The following is a 14,146-nucleotide window of genomic DNA, read 5'->3' as shown; positions in this document are numbered from 1 at the left end:
AATGTCATCCATAGACCTTGTCCAACTAAAAATGCATGATCGCATATTATATCCCACTGGCCATTTTTTGTAATTTCATATTTCATGTTTGTGGCATTGTCTTTTTAATGAAAAAACTGAACTCTGCATAGATTTTTTGTGCCACATAAATGCATTAACAGTTGGGATTGAACAGTTGGGATTCGCCGCCGTGCAAAATTAAAGTAAAAGTCATGTTAAATGTTCAGTTTTATGCATGTATGTCCACAAATAATGTCTAGAAATGTTTGTGTTAAAATTTTTGTAGGCCTGTAACGGATGAATTTGATTTACATTATTTTCTATTGGAAAACATGCTTTGGTTAGAGTTTGTTTTGGTTTGAGTCAGACCTATTAGTGACGCTAACCAAGGCACAACTGTTCATATAAATGACAAATGAAACTTTCACCTTCCATGAAGACGTGATTGTTGCCCAAGACCTGATGTGGCAGCAAGGCCAACACGGACACCACCTTCTTGTTTTGCCATGAGTTAATTCTTGTACTCAATAGTGTTTCTGAGCTCAAGCATTTGCTTTTCTTTTAATCACAGCTACAAAATAAGCCAAAAGAGAGCCAAAGAAAGTTGCAAGTGCCAGCATTTTGATATAGAAGTCTCAAGGCAAGTGTCCGTTCAATGCCAATGACATATCATTTCTGGTCTATGTTGATATTGTGCTTTTCCAAAGACAAACATTGTACATTGTTTGTGGTCAAAACAAAGCTGTGACATAAACATCTGGTGCAGAATACAAACATCGTATAACGTGTAGGGATACCTGACTGTCAATGGAGAGAAACTGTCGGTCCCAGCGCGTGTTGTATAGGAAGGGTCGGAGGTCAAAGCGGTTGTCGTCGGGGCTGTAGCTCTCAGCGTGGTAGGATGGAGTCACTGAGGTCATCTTGTGGCGGTTGACAGAGTACATCCTGAAGAAGTGCTTCACCTTCTGGGCAACCTTTGCATTGGGGCAACAAACAGTCAATTTCCTGTCATGAAAAGTAGCTAAATTTAATTTAATTTAAATGATGAAGACCTTGTCTAAATGATATGCAGTTGTTTAAAATAAATGAATAGTTTACTGTCTTATATTCTTTATTTTATAAACTATGCTACTGGATTAGTATCGCCGACACCAGCCTAAATATTCCGCAGTATCGAATTGGAAAAGAAATCAGTGGTATCACACATCACTAATGATGATGTCACGTACACAAAGCGCAAAATAGTTACCAGAATGCAACCACAAATATCCGTGATGCTCTTCAGAGCAGACTTGCTGTTTATTGACTAAATTGGCACTTCTAAGGTGAAGCATTTTAATGAAGCGGTATGAGGACATAACTAATCTAGTTTTTCAAGTTTACAACATTTGAATTTAGATTTTAGTATCAATGTATCCCACTGGGTGTTCCTACTGAGTTGATAGTGAAAGACCATCCATACAAGAGATGCCTCACCTCTGTGGGTGACAGCACATCCTTCCACATGTGAATGAGTTTGCAGAACATACTGAAAGGTCCACATTTAGAGATCTTCCTGAGTCGACCAATGACTGACAGCTGTGAGTAGGTTATCCCCATGTCAGCCTGGAGCAACAGGAATGGTGATGTTTACTCATGTATTCATAAAACTCCAGCTATTTGCCCCAATGGCTGGACGGGACACACACAAAAAATAAATAAATAAAATAAAATACAATCAAAAAAAAATATAATAAAAAAATCAAATCAAATCAAATTCCAGCTATTTGCCCTAATGGCTGGATGGGACACACAAAAATAAATAAATAAATAAATAAAACACTGGAACACATTTACAGCAACATATAAACATGTTGATGACCTTCCAAATATATATATGTTTTTAACATTATTAGATTCCTCAAGACATTAAATAACACACCTCTATTTCCCATATAGTAGATATAATAACAGGACATAAACAAGACTTGTTCTTGTCTGTGTTACTGTAAATATGTTCCGGACGTGTGGACAGAAGTGACAACGAGGGTTCAGAGTTGAGATATAGCTGGATTACGGCCACAACAGTTGCCTGTGTTATTATTATGATTACCATTATTATTACTATCATTATTAATATTGTGTTATTATTGTGCCTACAGTAAGATAAGTCAAACCTGCAATAAAAGCCTCTTGTTCTGGCAATCAAGTTTGGTGTGTGTTACTAGTGACACCTGGTAGAGTAGAGTACGCCTTTGAATACTTCATCTGAATGCCTTACATTTGTAGTTCAGTTCATTTAGTTACATTTGTGATTGAAAATGCTTCATTTAGGCTAAAAATAAGTCAAACTTGCTTAAGTATGCATATTGTTTGACTAATAACAGGCAACCACGAAACAGCAATCAAATGTATACATTAATTTTTGAAAAAACATCATAGAGTGTTGGCACAATGTTCGGACCGTAGAGTGACAAGAGATGACCATACACATTCTGTAGCAGCTATCACCTGAAAAGACTTAGGAGTCTTCCTGGTAAAGTTTTAGGACTTAGAATAGATTCTGGTATCATACCTCGTCTGTCTGTGCCACCTGTCCATCAGCCAGAGGTTCGAGTTCAGCTGTGGGTGGAGCAGCCATGATGCTGGAATAAAAAATATATAGATTTTACAGACCTTACCTTGAATCAATGGGGAATCAAAGAGTAGTTGAAGCTAGACTAAGAGCAGAAGTAAGCATTTGTTAGCAGCAGGATGATTTCATGCAAAAAAAAAAAAAAAAGAGTACGACAGATGCAGTATTTGCTTTAAGAATGTTAATAGAGAAGTGCAGAGAAGGTCAGAGGGCGCTGCATTGTGTCTTTGTAGATGTGGAGAAAGCCTATTACAGGGAGAAGAGTTACAGAAGGTGGAAAATTTTAAGTACTTGGAGTCAACAGTTCAATGGAGATAGTGAAAAGGAGGTGAAGAAGCGTGTGCAGGCAGGATGGAACGGATGGAGAAAAATGTCAGGCGTGATGTGATAGAAGAGTTTCAGCTAAAATGAAAGGAAAGGTATACAAAACTGTGGTGAGACCAGCCATGTTGTTTGGCCTAGAGAGTGACCAGGATGGATAGGATCAGGAAGGAGTACATCAGAGGGTAGAAGGATGCTGCGTTTAGAACTGCCAGGTAGGAGGCGTAGAGGAAGACCAAAGAGGAGGTTTATGGATGTAGTGAAGGAGGACATGAGGGTAGTTGGTGTGAAAGAGACAGATGCAGAAGACAGGGTTGGATGGAGTGAGTAAACCCTCCTGTTAGTAAATATTGAATATTAAATATACTGTATATTCAGTAAATATGACTGAAGGCAATGGTTTCTAAGGCAAATGCCAGAGCCCCACTGTTGGAACATTTCAGTTTTCCACAGAATGAACGAGGTGAGCCCATAAAGTATATTATCCAATAACCCCCCCCCCCCAACAAAGAGTGTACTAGCATGTTCAGGATCAAAATGGCATAAGCTGTGAATAAGTAATTCAAATTATTTATTTATTATTCAGGTCGTCTTTCTGTGGTGTCTGTAGCTGATAGACCCCCCCCCTCCTCCTCACCTTTTCAGAGCAGTGAGCTGGAAGTGGTCCACGCAATAAAGTAGGAAGGTCTTCAGGTCATTCTTGCTGATGCCCCCAATGGGGTTGATGTCAGCACTGGAACAGTCGTACTTTGTAAAATAGCCTGTCAGACTGAGAAGAAAAGTTTTATGGAGGAGTATTACTGAGAAAGGGAATTTGTTTTGTTGGTATTTAGACTGTTATATAAGAAGAATAGTAATGGTAATGGTTTTATTTCATTTGAACATGCATCAGATTACAATTGAGTGCATCCCATAATAAGTTCACAGTTCCACATGTCCAAAAGGAGTAGGAAGAAGCAAAGCTTATTAAATCCTACCCCTCCATCTGGTACTTTTACAATCAGTAACTGTTACATTTGTTCGATTCCTGCTTTCCTAATATAGTTTAAGTTTTTTTTGTTTGTTTTGTTTTTCTTTTTTCACGTACTGAAGTGCGAGGTGATATGACCATACAATGACATAATGGGTACCATAGTAACTGTCATTATTAACTGAAGAATTGGTTCGGGATTCATCATTTATTCATAAATATGTCAGGTCAATCAATATTATCTGATCAGCATGAAAAAGCCATATGTTCCCACACAAAAATCATGTAATCCCAATCATGTAATTTCCCTATTGAGAGTGTTGCCCCCACAACCCGGACCTGGTTAAGCGGAATGGAACGGAGTCTACAATGTACAGTGAAATGTGCTCCCTGCCTGAGAATCAGTGGTCCAGCTCCATGTGTCCAAACTAGAGGACAATTGTGTTTGAAGTTTGTACTTTGGAGGTTTCACGAGATGCAAAATTCAAAATAAGTTACCTCTCATCGACATTGGCTGAGCCCAGCACCAACAACCCTCCTGCTTTTCCCCGAGTCCACAGACTTAGTTGGGCAAAGAGATAGGCCAGCACCATCCTGACCCTGGCCTACTGACACAGTGCATGTTGTGTAAGGAAGTGTAAGGCTGTAAAAGGATGAGAGAGAACTACTAAAACTCACCTGTACATTCTGCAATGCCAAGTTTTCCCTGTGGCTTCCACCATTGGCACGAAATGCAGGCCACTTCCCAGTGACCATCGAGAAGACACCCAGAATACCTTTCACTGCCATGTCGATATTTACATTCATATGCGTGCTGAAAACCAAGAAAACTCATGATGGTTCATTTCCCAAATTAATACCATATGTATCTATGTGTCAATAAAAGCAATAAAAGCTTTCAGTTTCATTTTAATAACAGTTTTTCCAAAAATAAATACATAAAAGAAAAAAAAAAGTCGTACTTGGTCCATGCGTGTCTAATGTGTGCTTGAGTACCCCTTAAAAAGTACATCTATAGTTATACACATGCTAAAACAGGTGATCTTGCCTACCTGCCAATCTGACTGGCCAACTCTTTGGCACGGTTGCAAGTGTCCTGTGATGAGTTTTCAGTGGCCATGTAGCAAGTGGTGAAGATATGACCACAGAGCTCCCTTGGCTGCTGAGGGAAGTAGGATTCTTCTCCAACTATCCTACGAACATCTTCCAGCACCTGCTTGTCTGAAGGTGAAAGCAGTTTTTTATTGCTCACTACCCAATAACCAACAACAACTCATCTGCAGAGATGCACAAGGAGATGTGAAATGTTATGAATGTATGGAAAGTAAAGCTACTCACTGCCGTTTGCTACAGCTCTGCAGACCAGCACACACATGGAGTAGACGATACAAGCTGTTGAGGAGCTGTCAACACCCCCACTTAGCGGCAACAGAAATCCAGCCTATGTGGATAAAATTAGTGGTAGAGTAGATCACTGCTTCTGGCAGTCGTTATTACCCCAGATTACCCGTGAATTGCTAAAAAACCCAAATAATTGAAAATATTTGGGATTTTTAGCAATTTTTTAGCAATTCATTAAATGTCTGTTTTCGACATTCAAATCAAGCCTGGGCTATGCTTCTACATGTCTGCATGTCTGTAATAACATAAATTTGCCTTCCCTTTTTTTCCCCCCACACAAAACAATGATATTTAAATTTGTTTGATGATCTGAAACATTTCAGTATGACAAACATGCAAAAAAAAGAAAAATCACACCACTATACAACTTCTGCGTGACTCGTATTCCATCAGTTCTTGATGATCTTATATTATCATTTATTAGTCATGAGTAGCTATACATTTTATATTTTAAATGGGTTTAATATGTATGTAAGGCACATTTATGGATTAAACATAGATTGTGTCACGACTGAAGAGAGAAGGGGAGGGTTCTGCAGATGAATCTAATTGAATAATTACAATAGTCACGCTTATTGCAAATGTTGATAAGAAATCAGAGGAGAAAGTCATCAATCTCGCAGGAAGGGTTTGTGGCCGTATTAATTAGTTGCGTTTTTTTTGCCAATCACTAATGGTGCTGGGATATCTATCCGCGTTTTCCATGCTGCGTATCGTCATTAGGTTCACAGGGGTATGCTGGAGCCTATCCCAGCTGACTTAGGGTGAGAGGCTGGGTACAACCTGGATTGGTTGCCAGTCAATCGCGGGCACATAGACACAATAATTGACACTCACATTCATACTTATGGACAATTTAAAGCCTCCAATTAAGCGAACATGCATGTTTTTGGAATGCAGAGTAAATAAAAACTGAATTATTTGCATTTTGCTCACCTGTCCACTCCTCCTGAGGTAGTCCCACAGCCAGCAGGCCGGTCCAAGGCTAAACAACACAGGCGGCAACTTTAAGGAAGGCTTTCTCTCAATAGCTGCAACAGGCTATTAGTTTTTCGGGCCAAAAAGAAACAAATCTGTACCTGATCTCTTCCTCTGGTGTATGGAAGCTCCATGTAATTGGTTGGTGGGAGGTGAGCCAGATATCATCATTACTGGATAAAGAAAAGTCTACTTTGATCCTACAGGAGGGTTTGGAGTCACTTCCCTGGAAGACAAGCACTGAGTAAAGCAAGACTACTACATAAAAGAAGGCACCACTACCAGTACACAGAAAACTAGAGTTGCTGTTGCTCAGAAAAACACTGCCCCTAGTGTTTTGGTAGAGAATTGCTCAGCCCTCAGTTGTGATCTCATGAAACATTTATCAACACTTTATGGCACTCATTCATTCATTCATTTTCTACTGATTATCCTCACAAAGGTCACAGGGGGTGCTGGAGCCTATCCCAGCTGTCTTCGGGCGAGAGGCGGGGTACATCCTGGACTGGTGGCCAGCCAATCACAGGGCACATATAGACAAACAACCATTCACACTAACATTCATACAATTCAGACAATTTGGAGTCATCAATTAACCTAGCATGTTTTTGGAATGTGGGAAGAACATGCAAACTCCACACAGAGATGGCTGAGGGTGGGATTGAACTCGGTTCTCCTAGCTGTGAGTTCTGCGCGCTAACCACTCGTCCGCTGTGCAGCCACTACATGGCACTACAAAACTAAATTCAAATTCTTTGCCATATTTGACGTTTCTAAAATCAAAGCAAAACAATGACATTACCTGGTAAGTAATTACATTTATGAAGGGGTCATACTGTTGCTAATTCAATTCCTTTTTTGGTGAAGTAACTTTGAACTATAATGAATTGCTTTTTGCGTAACTTGTAAAACACTGCTCATGAGCCATCATTTTTAGACTTACATTAAACTCTCTTCTTACATTATTTTTGCTCAGTACTCTATTTGTCATCATTAGTATTACTCTTACTACACACACTGTTGATTTTGTTTTGTGAGAAAAACTGAAAAGTTGAGGAATACAGGAGGCGTCACCATCTGCAGACGACATAACTCTCCTCTGTAGCAGCGTACATCTTCAAGGTCCAAAGTGGCTGTGATCACTTCCTGAAAGTTCAACACAGCGCAAAGTCAATTTGATCCAATCCATTTCACTATGGATCAGTTGCACTACCAGTTTTACAAAGCATAAATCATATGCAGCTGTGTTGAAAAAGTGGTCCTGGTTTTCTGCATGTTTGTCACAATTAAATGTTTCAGATCAAACAAATTTAAATATTAGTCAATTACAACACAACTGAACACAAAATGCAGTTTTAAAATTAAACATTTTATTATTAAGGAAGAAAAAAAGTCCAAACCGAAATGACCTTGTGTGGAAAAAGTGATTGCCCCCTTGTTAAAACTAAAGATCTATCAGTCTGGCAGAGGTTATGAAGCCATTTCTAAAGCTTTGGGACTCCAGAGAGCCATTGTCCACAAATGGCAATAACACGGAACAGTGGTGAATCTTCCCAAAACGCCCCCAACAGGTTTAGGTTTAGGAGCAATCACTTTTTCACACAGGGTCATGAAGGTTAGATTTTTTTCATCCCTTAATAATAAAAAGCTTAATCTTGAACTGCATTTTGTGTGCAGTTGTGTTGTCATTGACCCATATTTAAATTTGTTTCATGATCTAAAACATAAAATTTTGACCAACGTGCAAAAAAATAAGAAATGAGAAAGGGGAAAGACACATTTTCACATTATTGTATCTGTTTAACTGTATAGAGAAATGTATTTAGGAAGGAAGGTTGTTCTCATTGGAAAACTTACCACATCATTCAAAGAGAACTGTGATCCGTGTGCCACAATGTCCCCATTGATGGCCACCATGGCACAACCATCATAATACAGCCGGTCTCCATCACACCCCTTCTGATTTGCATACAGGTAGATCCCGCCACTCTACATGAACAGCCAAAATATACAGTGACACAAATGTCTGAAAGCAACCCAATTAATAAACCTTTTGAACCCCTACATACTGTTCATATGGGGCCTGGCGGCTATTTGGTTGTTTTTCTCTTGGCCAGCGGGACATTCTTAAAATACAATTTAACAAGAAAAACAAACCAAAAAAATGGCACTGATGTTAAAAGATTGAGTTATATTTGCAATCAAACAAAAAAGAGAATATTGTAATATTATGAGAAAATATGTATTATATGTATTATATTATTATTATTATTATCCACATGTATAATTATATGTAAGAGTACACAGACAATGAATGAAGTTGTAATTTATTTTAAATTAGGCTGGAAAATATTATTAGAATAAAGTCAAACTATAACAAGAAAACAATTTACAAGAAGACAGTCAAAATAGGAAGAGGAAAAAATTATTTTAAGGAAAAAATAAGTTATAATTTCCAAAATATAAGCTCATAATATTATGAGGAAAAATAATGAGAAGGAGTTTTTTTCCTATAAATGTATATACGTACCTTCTTAGCATGTCTACATGTGTTGCTTTACACCAGCTTCTGAAATAGTGGGGCGGACATGAGTGCAGACCTGCCAACATGTACAAATTTGTAGTACTCAACATGCAATTCGACTCTTGAATACGCTCTTGAATGCTTTCTATTTTGTTGTATTTGTCTGCTTTTCAAGCAGTTTCAAGTTCAGTCTGTACAAGACTGAAGCATGAATACATCTTAATCATTTTCTCTAGTATTTCAAATCGGGGAGGGCCTGAAAACATTTTGGTTTCATAACATCCTGTAAAAGATATCGAGATATCGCTCTGCAAATAGAAACCGACACCTGCCTCTCGCCTGAACGTCAGCTGGGATATGGAATGGAGGGTTGGAGGGTTCAGGGATGGATGGATGGATGGATGGATGGATTCTACTATACATTGTTACTGCTGTCAAATGTCAGAATGAATGACATTGGACCTGAACAGTATGTAAGGGTCCAACATCTTGATGATTGAATGAATCAAGAAACACACAGTATATTGCTTATGCAAAGTGTGATTCCAAATGTTTTGTCAACTATTTGACATGACCTACCTTGGTGGTTGCTGACTTGATCAAGTCGATCCTCTGGCCAGCTTTTCGGAGCGCGTGGTGGCTTGCAGAGGAGTTTGTAAAGATTTCAATCCCATCAAGGCCCATCTGAATATGAGGGCTGATCCAAATAGTCCATAGCGTTAAATCTATAGCAATAACTGACAGAGATGATTCATTTGCATAGTTGTGTTACCTCGTGGGGTGCCAAAGCTCTTCACACATTTCTGTACCAATGCATGTATCCTTGGTGGAGAGCACACAATCCCCAAATGGGACTGTATCCTGATGAACACAAGAGTAAGAGACATTGGCACGCTACTGAGAAGACAAAATCTCAATCCTGCATGAACAAGGGGGGCATTGATATATATATACCTGTCCTGTGACCAGCTGGATCATCCTGGGCAGGAAGTACTCCTCTACTGTCCTTGAACACACAAGCAGAGTATTTCATCCATGTGTATGTTTTACAAAGCTGAGAATCTTCCCGTTAGGACATTGGCGCAAAGGAAGGATGTTTTGGTAGTGTTTTAAATCATCAAAATACAGCAAGATACAGCAACTATTACTATTACTATTGCTATTACTGTTATCATCAGTGTACGTGTTAATGCAGGACCACAACATGGCTATTAAAAAATGCAACATTGTTAGAGTTTTTTTGGCTTCAAAGTGGAAATACTGTAGGTGTAATCCCAATGACAGCATTCTAAAATAGCTAAAATGAACGTGTTTTCTTGTGTTATAATGCACAGAAAAGGGAAAGAAATATGTGTTCTATTTTCACATAAGGATTGTGAATGATGGGCAAAATTAAAAAAAAAAAGTGCAGTTCCCATTTAATAATTTATTTCAACTTTTTCCATGTCCCAAAAACATAGAAAAAACCCGAACCTCTAACCCACACCCTGGTCGAGGAACACTGGACCAGCTCTACACCCCTGCAAGGGTACTGGTGCATGGGGGTTTGCCCAACTGGTCCATATGTGCTGTTTGGACTTGGAAAAGACATTCAACCATGCCACCAGTAATGATATGATAATGATAATGTAAGATGATCCATAAACCAATGGAATCAGAGTCACAGTCTCGCCTTGAGCCTGGCTCTCGTGCTAGCGCTACAACCGTGCTTCTGTCTGACCCACAATCCTCCACTGACGTCAGATGGTTACATCATACGCAACATAACAATATGACTTGACTTGAATTATGCTATACATTTTATGCTTTGTTGCCACACATTTGTAAACAATTACCAATTTGGGTAACAAGATGTATTTTAAAAAAAGACCTAAGAAACATCATTACAAAGTGTCTTTTTGTTGGACCAAAAATTCAGAAATAATCACGATAATTCAGTAATCTACTACCATTTTCTACCTCTTAATCGTGCTCAGGATCAAGGCTTTTTCATTCCTTCAGTCACTACCAGACATGTCGGTTAACAACAATCCTAATATGTCAATATGGGATTTTTTTAAAAATCTAGCAATGGTTTCTTTTTAAATCAAACATTGTACCATTAAGCACAAATGCCAGCTTTCAAGGTTTCCAAGATGACCAACCTCAACTTGGTCCAGGGTGAAAACCAACGCATCTCTCTGTAGTTGCCATGGTTGGCCATCACAATCTTTGGCCGAATCAACAGGATCTGTCTGAGGATGGAAAAGAAATCTTTCAGCGTGAAATAGTATCATTCATGTACTCATAATGTCAGGATAGCTTTGCTTCTTCCTACTGCTTTTGGACATGTGGAACTGTGAACTGATTATGGGATGCATTCAATTGTAATCTGATGCATGTTCAAATGAAATAAAACCATTACCATTACCATTACACTTGGCACACACCGTAGTTTGAGGAAGTAGACTGTAGACCCACAAACAAATATTGAGCAGAAATGGACAATAAATAGCTTTGGGTGAAATCATTTCTTTTACAAATTACTTTTCTTTGAGGTTTGCTTCTTTTTCTTTTTCTTAGAATAATTAGAGTTATGCATGTTCTCCCCGTGCATGCGTGGGTTTTCTCCGGGTACTCCGGTTTCCTCCCACATTCCAAAAACATGCTAGGTTAATTGGCGACTCCAAATTGTCAATAGGTATGAATGTGAGTGTGAATGGTTGTTTGTCTATATGTGCCCTGTGATTGGCTGGCGACCAGTCCAGGGTGTACCCCGCCTCTCGCCCGAAGACAGCTGGGATAGGTTCCAGCACCCCCGCGAGGATAAGCGGTAGAAAATGAATAAATGAATGAATTAGAGATATCTATAAGCAGTATATAAAGTGTGACAAATTTCAAAGTTACCTGTTGAGGAAAATCACCCGGCAGTTGTATCGTATGTTGTGATGCATGATGGGCCTGGAGGGAAACAACACTTTAACAAGTACTACATCACACCAGTGCTGTGATAGCAGTTTGGAAGAAACTGAAACAAGTATAGTAACTGAATATTGTATACAGTCGTGGAAAAATGTATTAGACTTACTTGTTCATTTCACTGCCTGGTACGACAACTAAATGCTTACTGTATTTATTCGGACAAATACAGAGTCCAAATACCGAGTCCAAATACCGAGTCCAAATACCGAGTCCAAATACCGAGTCCAAATACCGAGTCCTACCCACAACTGCACATGTGAATGTATTTAAGTAAAGGAAATACTTACATCCCAACATCACAGATGATGTCCTGGGTGATGGGGGATTCTAATAGCTTCTGAAGAACTTCAAACGAGTGGAGTAATGTATCCGATTCGTAGAAGTGGTCTGCACAGCCATAGCCACTGTAAAAAGGAACAATGACAAGGAAGGTGATTGTATTGCAATTGCTCCTCAGCAGTTACATTTCACAATCTGTCGTTATAGACGACGGAAGACTTATCCACAAAGTCAAAATAATGAAGTGGCATTTAATGAATGTGATTGCTTCTCCACATGCAATAGAGAGCAGATGATAAATTGTAAATGTATGTAGAGACCAAAAAGACATATTGTCATGTCAAAAAATATATTAATTAATAAATCATGCTGGTTCCTGCTTAAATACAGCCTATTATTAGCCAAAATATACACATTTTAGGTATTCTTTGCAGAATTTAAGCATTTTCAATATTGGGACTGTAACGTAAGGTGAGACACACAAGCACTAGACTTTTTTTTGCTGTAGACTGAAAACATTTGGGTTTGACATTAAAAGATAAATATGACAGCAGACTGCAATATGTCAGCTTTTATTTTCATAGTTTACATCTGGATCGAATGCACAACTTGGAAGACAGCACCCAAAATAACACTGAATGTCAACACTTGTTTTTTAGGATAGGATTTGCCAGTGTTAGGCCTGTCACAATAACAAATGTTGCTGGTCGATGATCGTGCTATCAATTATCAACTGATATTTGATCATTTCGACCTTTAAAAAGATTATTCAAAGATCATTGTGTTATGTCCCATTTGAGCCACTAGATGGTACTCAAGTGTACTGTACCTGTGTGAGGCACACTACAGGTACAGTATTTTGGCTACGAATGTCGACTCGCCACTCCAACTCGTGGTGTCAAAATAACTACACACAGCAACACAATAGGTGGATAAAACAGACAATACACTACCAACGTATGATGCAGAATATTAAGCAACTACTATTTGAGCTCGAACCATGTGCTTTCCAGCCATTTATAAAAAGTGCAAAAATTACAAAACAGGCTGGGAAACGGAAGGACTATATACATAGATTGGCTCTGTTAAGAATTATTTGTGTTAACTGCTAGCACTTTGTATAGCTCCCGCCTCCAAGACTGGCACAAAGAGTCATCCAGCTTGTCATCCAGCCTGTGGACCACTCAGAGATGGAGCAGACATGCTTACACCTATGTGAATTTATAGAGGGCTCATAATTACCGACCTGTTCAGGGCTCTACATTAAAAACCAAAATGACTTGCCCATAGGGAATCCTTAAGGTGAGAACTACTTGCCCGAACTTGCCCCATGTAAAATGAAAAGACTGCCATAATGATATTGTGTAATTTTTTATGGCATCACATGAGAATCTCAAATAAAGATGAAATGAGAGTACTACCATACTACCTTACACATGGTAGTCGTAGTAAGCAGTGATATTTATAAGTTGTGCACCACAATGAAACATTATTGAATCGACACATTTGTGTACTAGTAAAGTGTTTTTAATCCAGAAAAAAATGCTCAATGGTCAAACAATAATTTGGGAAAAATCCACAGAGAAATGGAAGCGCTAGATTTTGTAGCTTGTGCAAAATCAGCACTTGGTATTGGATCTAATGGGTGGTGTTTCATTGTGACCACTTCAAATTGTCACAGCAATGTGATTCACTCACCTGTGCCATCATTTGATTTGCTGCCGCTAATAAAATACTTGTTTAGGAGGCACTGGTTCATCACTTTTTGCTGTTTCCTTCAGAATTAGACGATGTTGGCAGCGCCGCCATGACGGATGTTTTCGTAGTAAAACGATCGCTGATTGGTTGATCGCGAACAAGAACGGGTGTGGGTAAAACGCGGACTGTGGATTACGGACCGCGGTCTAAATAAACGATTGTGATTGGTCCATTTCAAGATTTGCAAGGATTGGTTTGCAAATTACCACCGGAATTACGCAGTCCGTGTTTTACCAACACCCAACAAGAACCGCTTTAAAAAAAACTCTTGGCAGTACGGCATGCCAAAGTGCACTTGCCCGACGGGAATATCACTGATTGGATTTACTTGCCCGAATTT

The 14,146-nt window shown here is 38.9% G+C and overlaps 1 protein-coding gene and 1 long non-coding RNA gene across 5 annotated transcripts in view; one reads left to right on the top strand and one right to left on the bottom strand.

Moving 5' to 3' along the window:
* The window catches only part of LOC131132124 (uncharacterized), a 27,794-nt gene that overhangs the window by 7,380 nt on the left and 6,268 nt on the right, over window positions 1–14,146 (top strand). The gene's annotated exons all lie outside the window — the stretch shown is intronic.
* Window positions 1–14,146, bottom strand: part of nadsyn1 (NAD synthetase 1) — a 16,797-nt gene that overhangs the window by 1,441 nt on the left and 1,210 nt on the right. For 2 of the 4 annotated variants that reach the window (XM_058077431.1, XM_058077432.1), the window contains 18 exons: window positions 12,057–12,173; window positions 11,695–11,748; window positions 10,953–11,042; window positions 9,763–9,814; window positions 9,581–9,669; window positions 9,388–9,505; window positions 8,142–8,273; window positions 7,347–7,430; window positions 6,386–6,510; window positions 6,243–6,291; window positions 5,244–5,346; window positions 4,958–5,126; window positions 4,584–4,719; window positions 4,404–4,510; window positions 3,573–3,704; window positions 2,555–2,624; window positions 1,477–1,605; window positions 798–974 (listed from right to left, as the gene is read on the bottom strand). In XM_058077431.1, coding sequence (XP_057933414.1) covers window positions 798–974; window positions 1,477–1,605; window positions 2,555–2,624; window positions 3,573–3,704; window positions 4,404–4,510; window positions 4,584–4,719; window positions 4,958–5,126; window positions 5,244–5,346; window positions 6,243–6,291; window positions 6,386–6,510; window positions 7,347–7,430; window positions 8,142–8,273; window positions 9,388–9,505; window positions 9,581–9,669; window positions 9,763–9,814; window positions 10,953–11,042; window positions 11,695–11,748; window positions 12,057–12,173 — 1,933 coding nt within the window. Of the gene's footprint in view, window positions 1–797; window positions 975–1,476; window positions 1,606–2,554; window positions 2,625–3,572; window positions 3,705–4,403; window positions 4,511–4,583; window positions 4,720–4,957; window positions 5,127–5,243; window positions 5,347–6,242; window positions 6,292–6,385; window positions 6,511–7,346; window positions 7,431–8,141; window positions 8,274–9,387; window positions 9,506–9,580; window positions 9,670–9,762; window positions 9,815–10,952; window positions 11,043–11,694; window positions 11,749–12,056; window positions 12,174–13,746; window positions 13,908–14,146 lie in introns of those variants that run through there. The other 2 variants (XM_058077435.1, XM_058077434.1) reach the window with 2 other exon arrangements.

This window comes from Doryrhamphus excisus, chromosome 7 (genome assembly GCF_030265055.1).
Source record: "Doryrhamphus excisus isolate RoL2022-K1 chromosome 7, RoL_Dexc_1.0, whole genome shotgun sequence".
Taxonomy (NCBI): domain Eukaryota; kingdom Metazoa; phylum Chordata; class Actinopteri; order Syngnathiformes; family Syngnathidae; genus Doryrhamphus; species Doryrhamphus excisus.
This window is presented reverse-complemented; position numbering and strand designations above follow the sequence as displayed.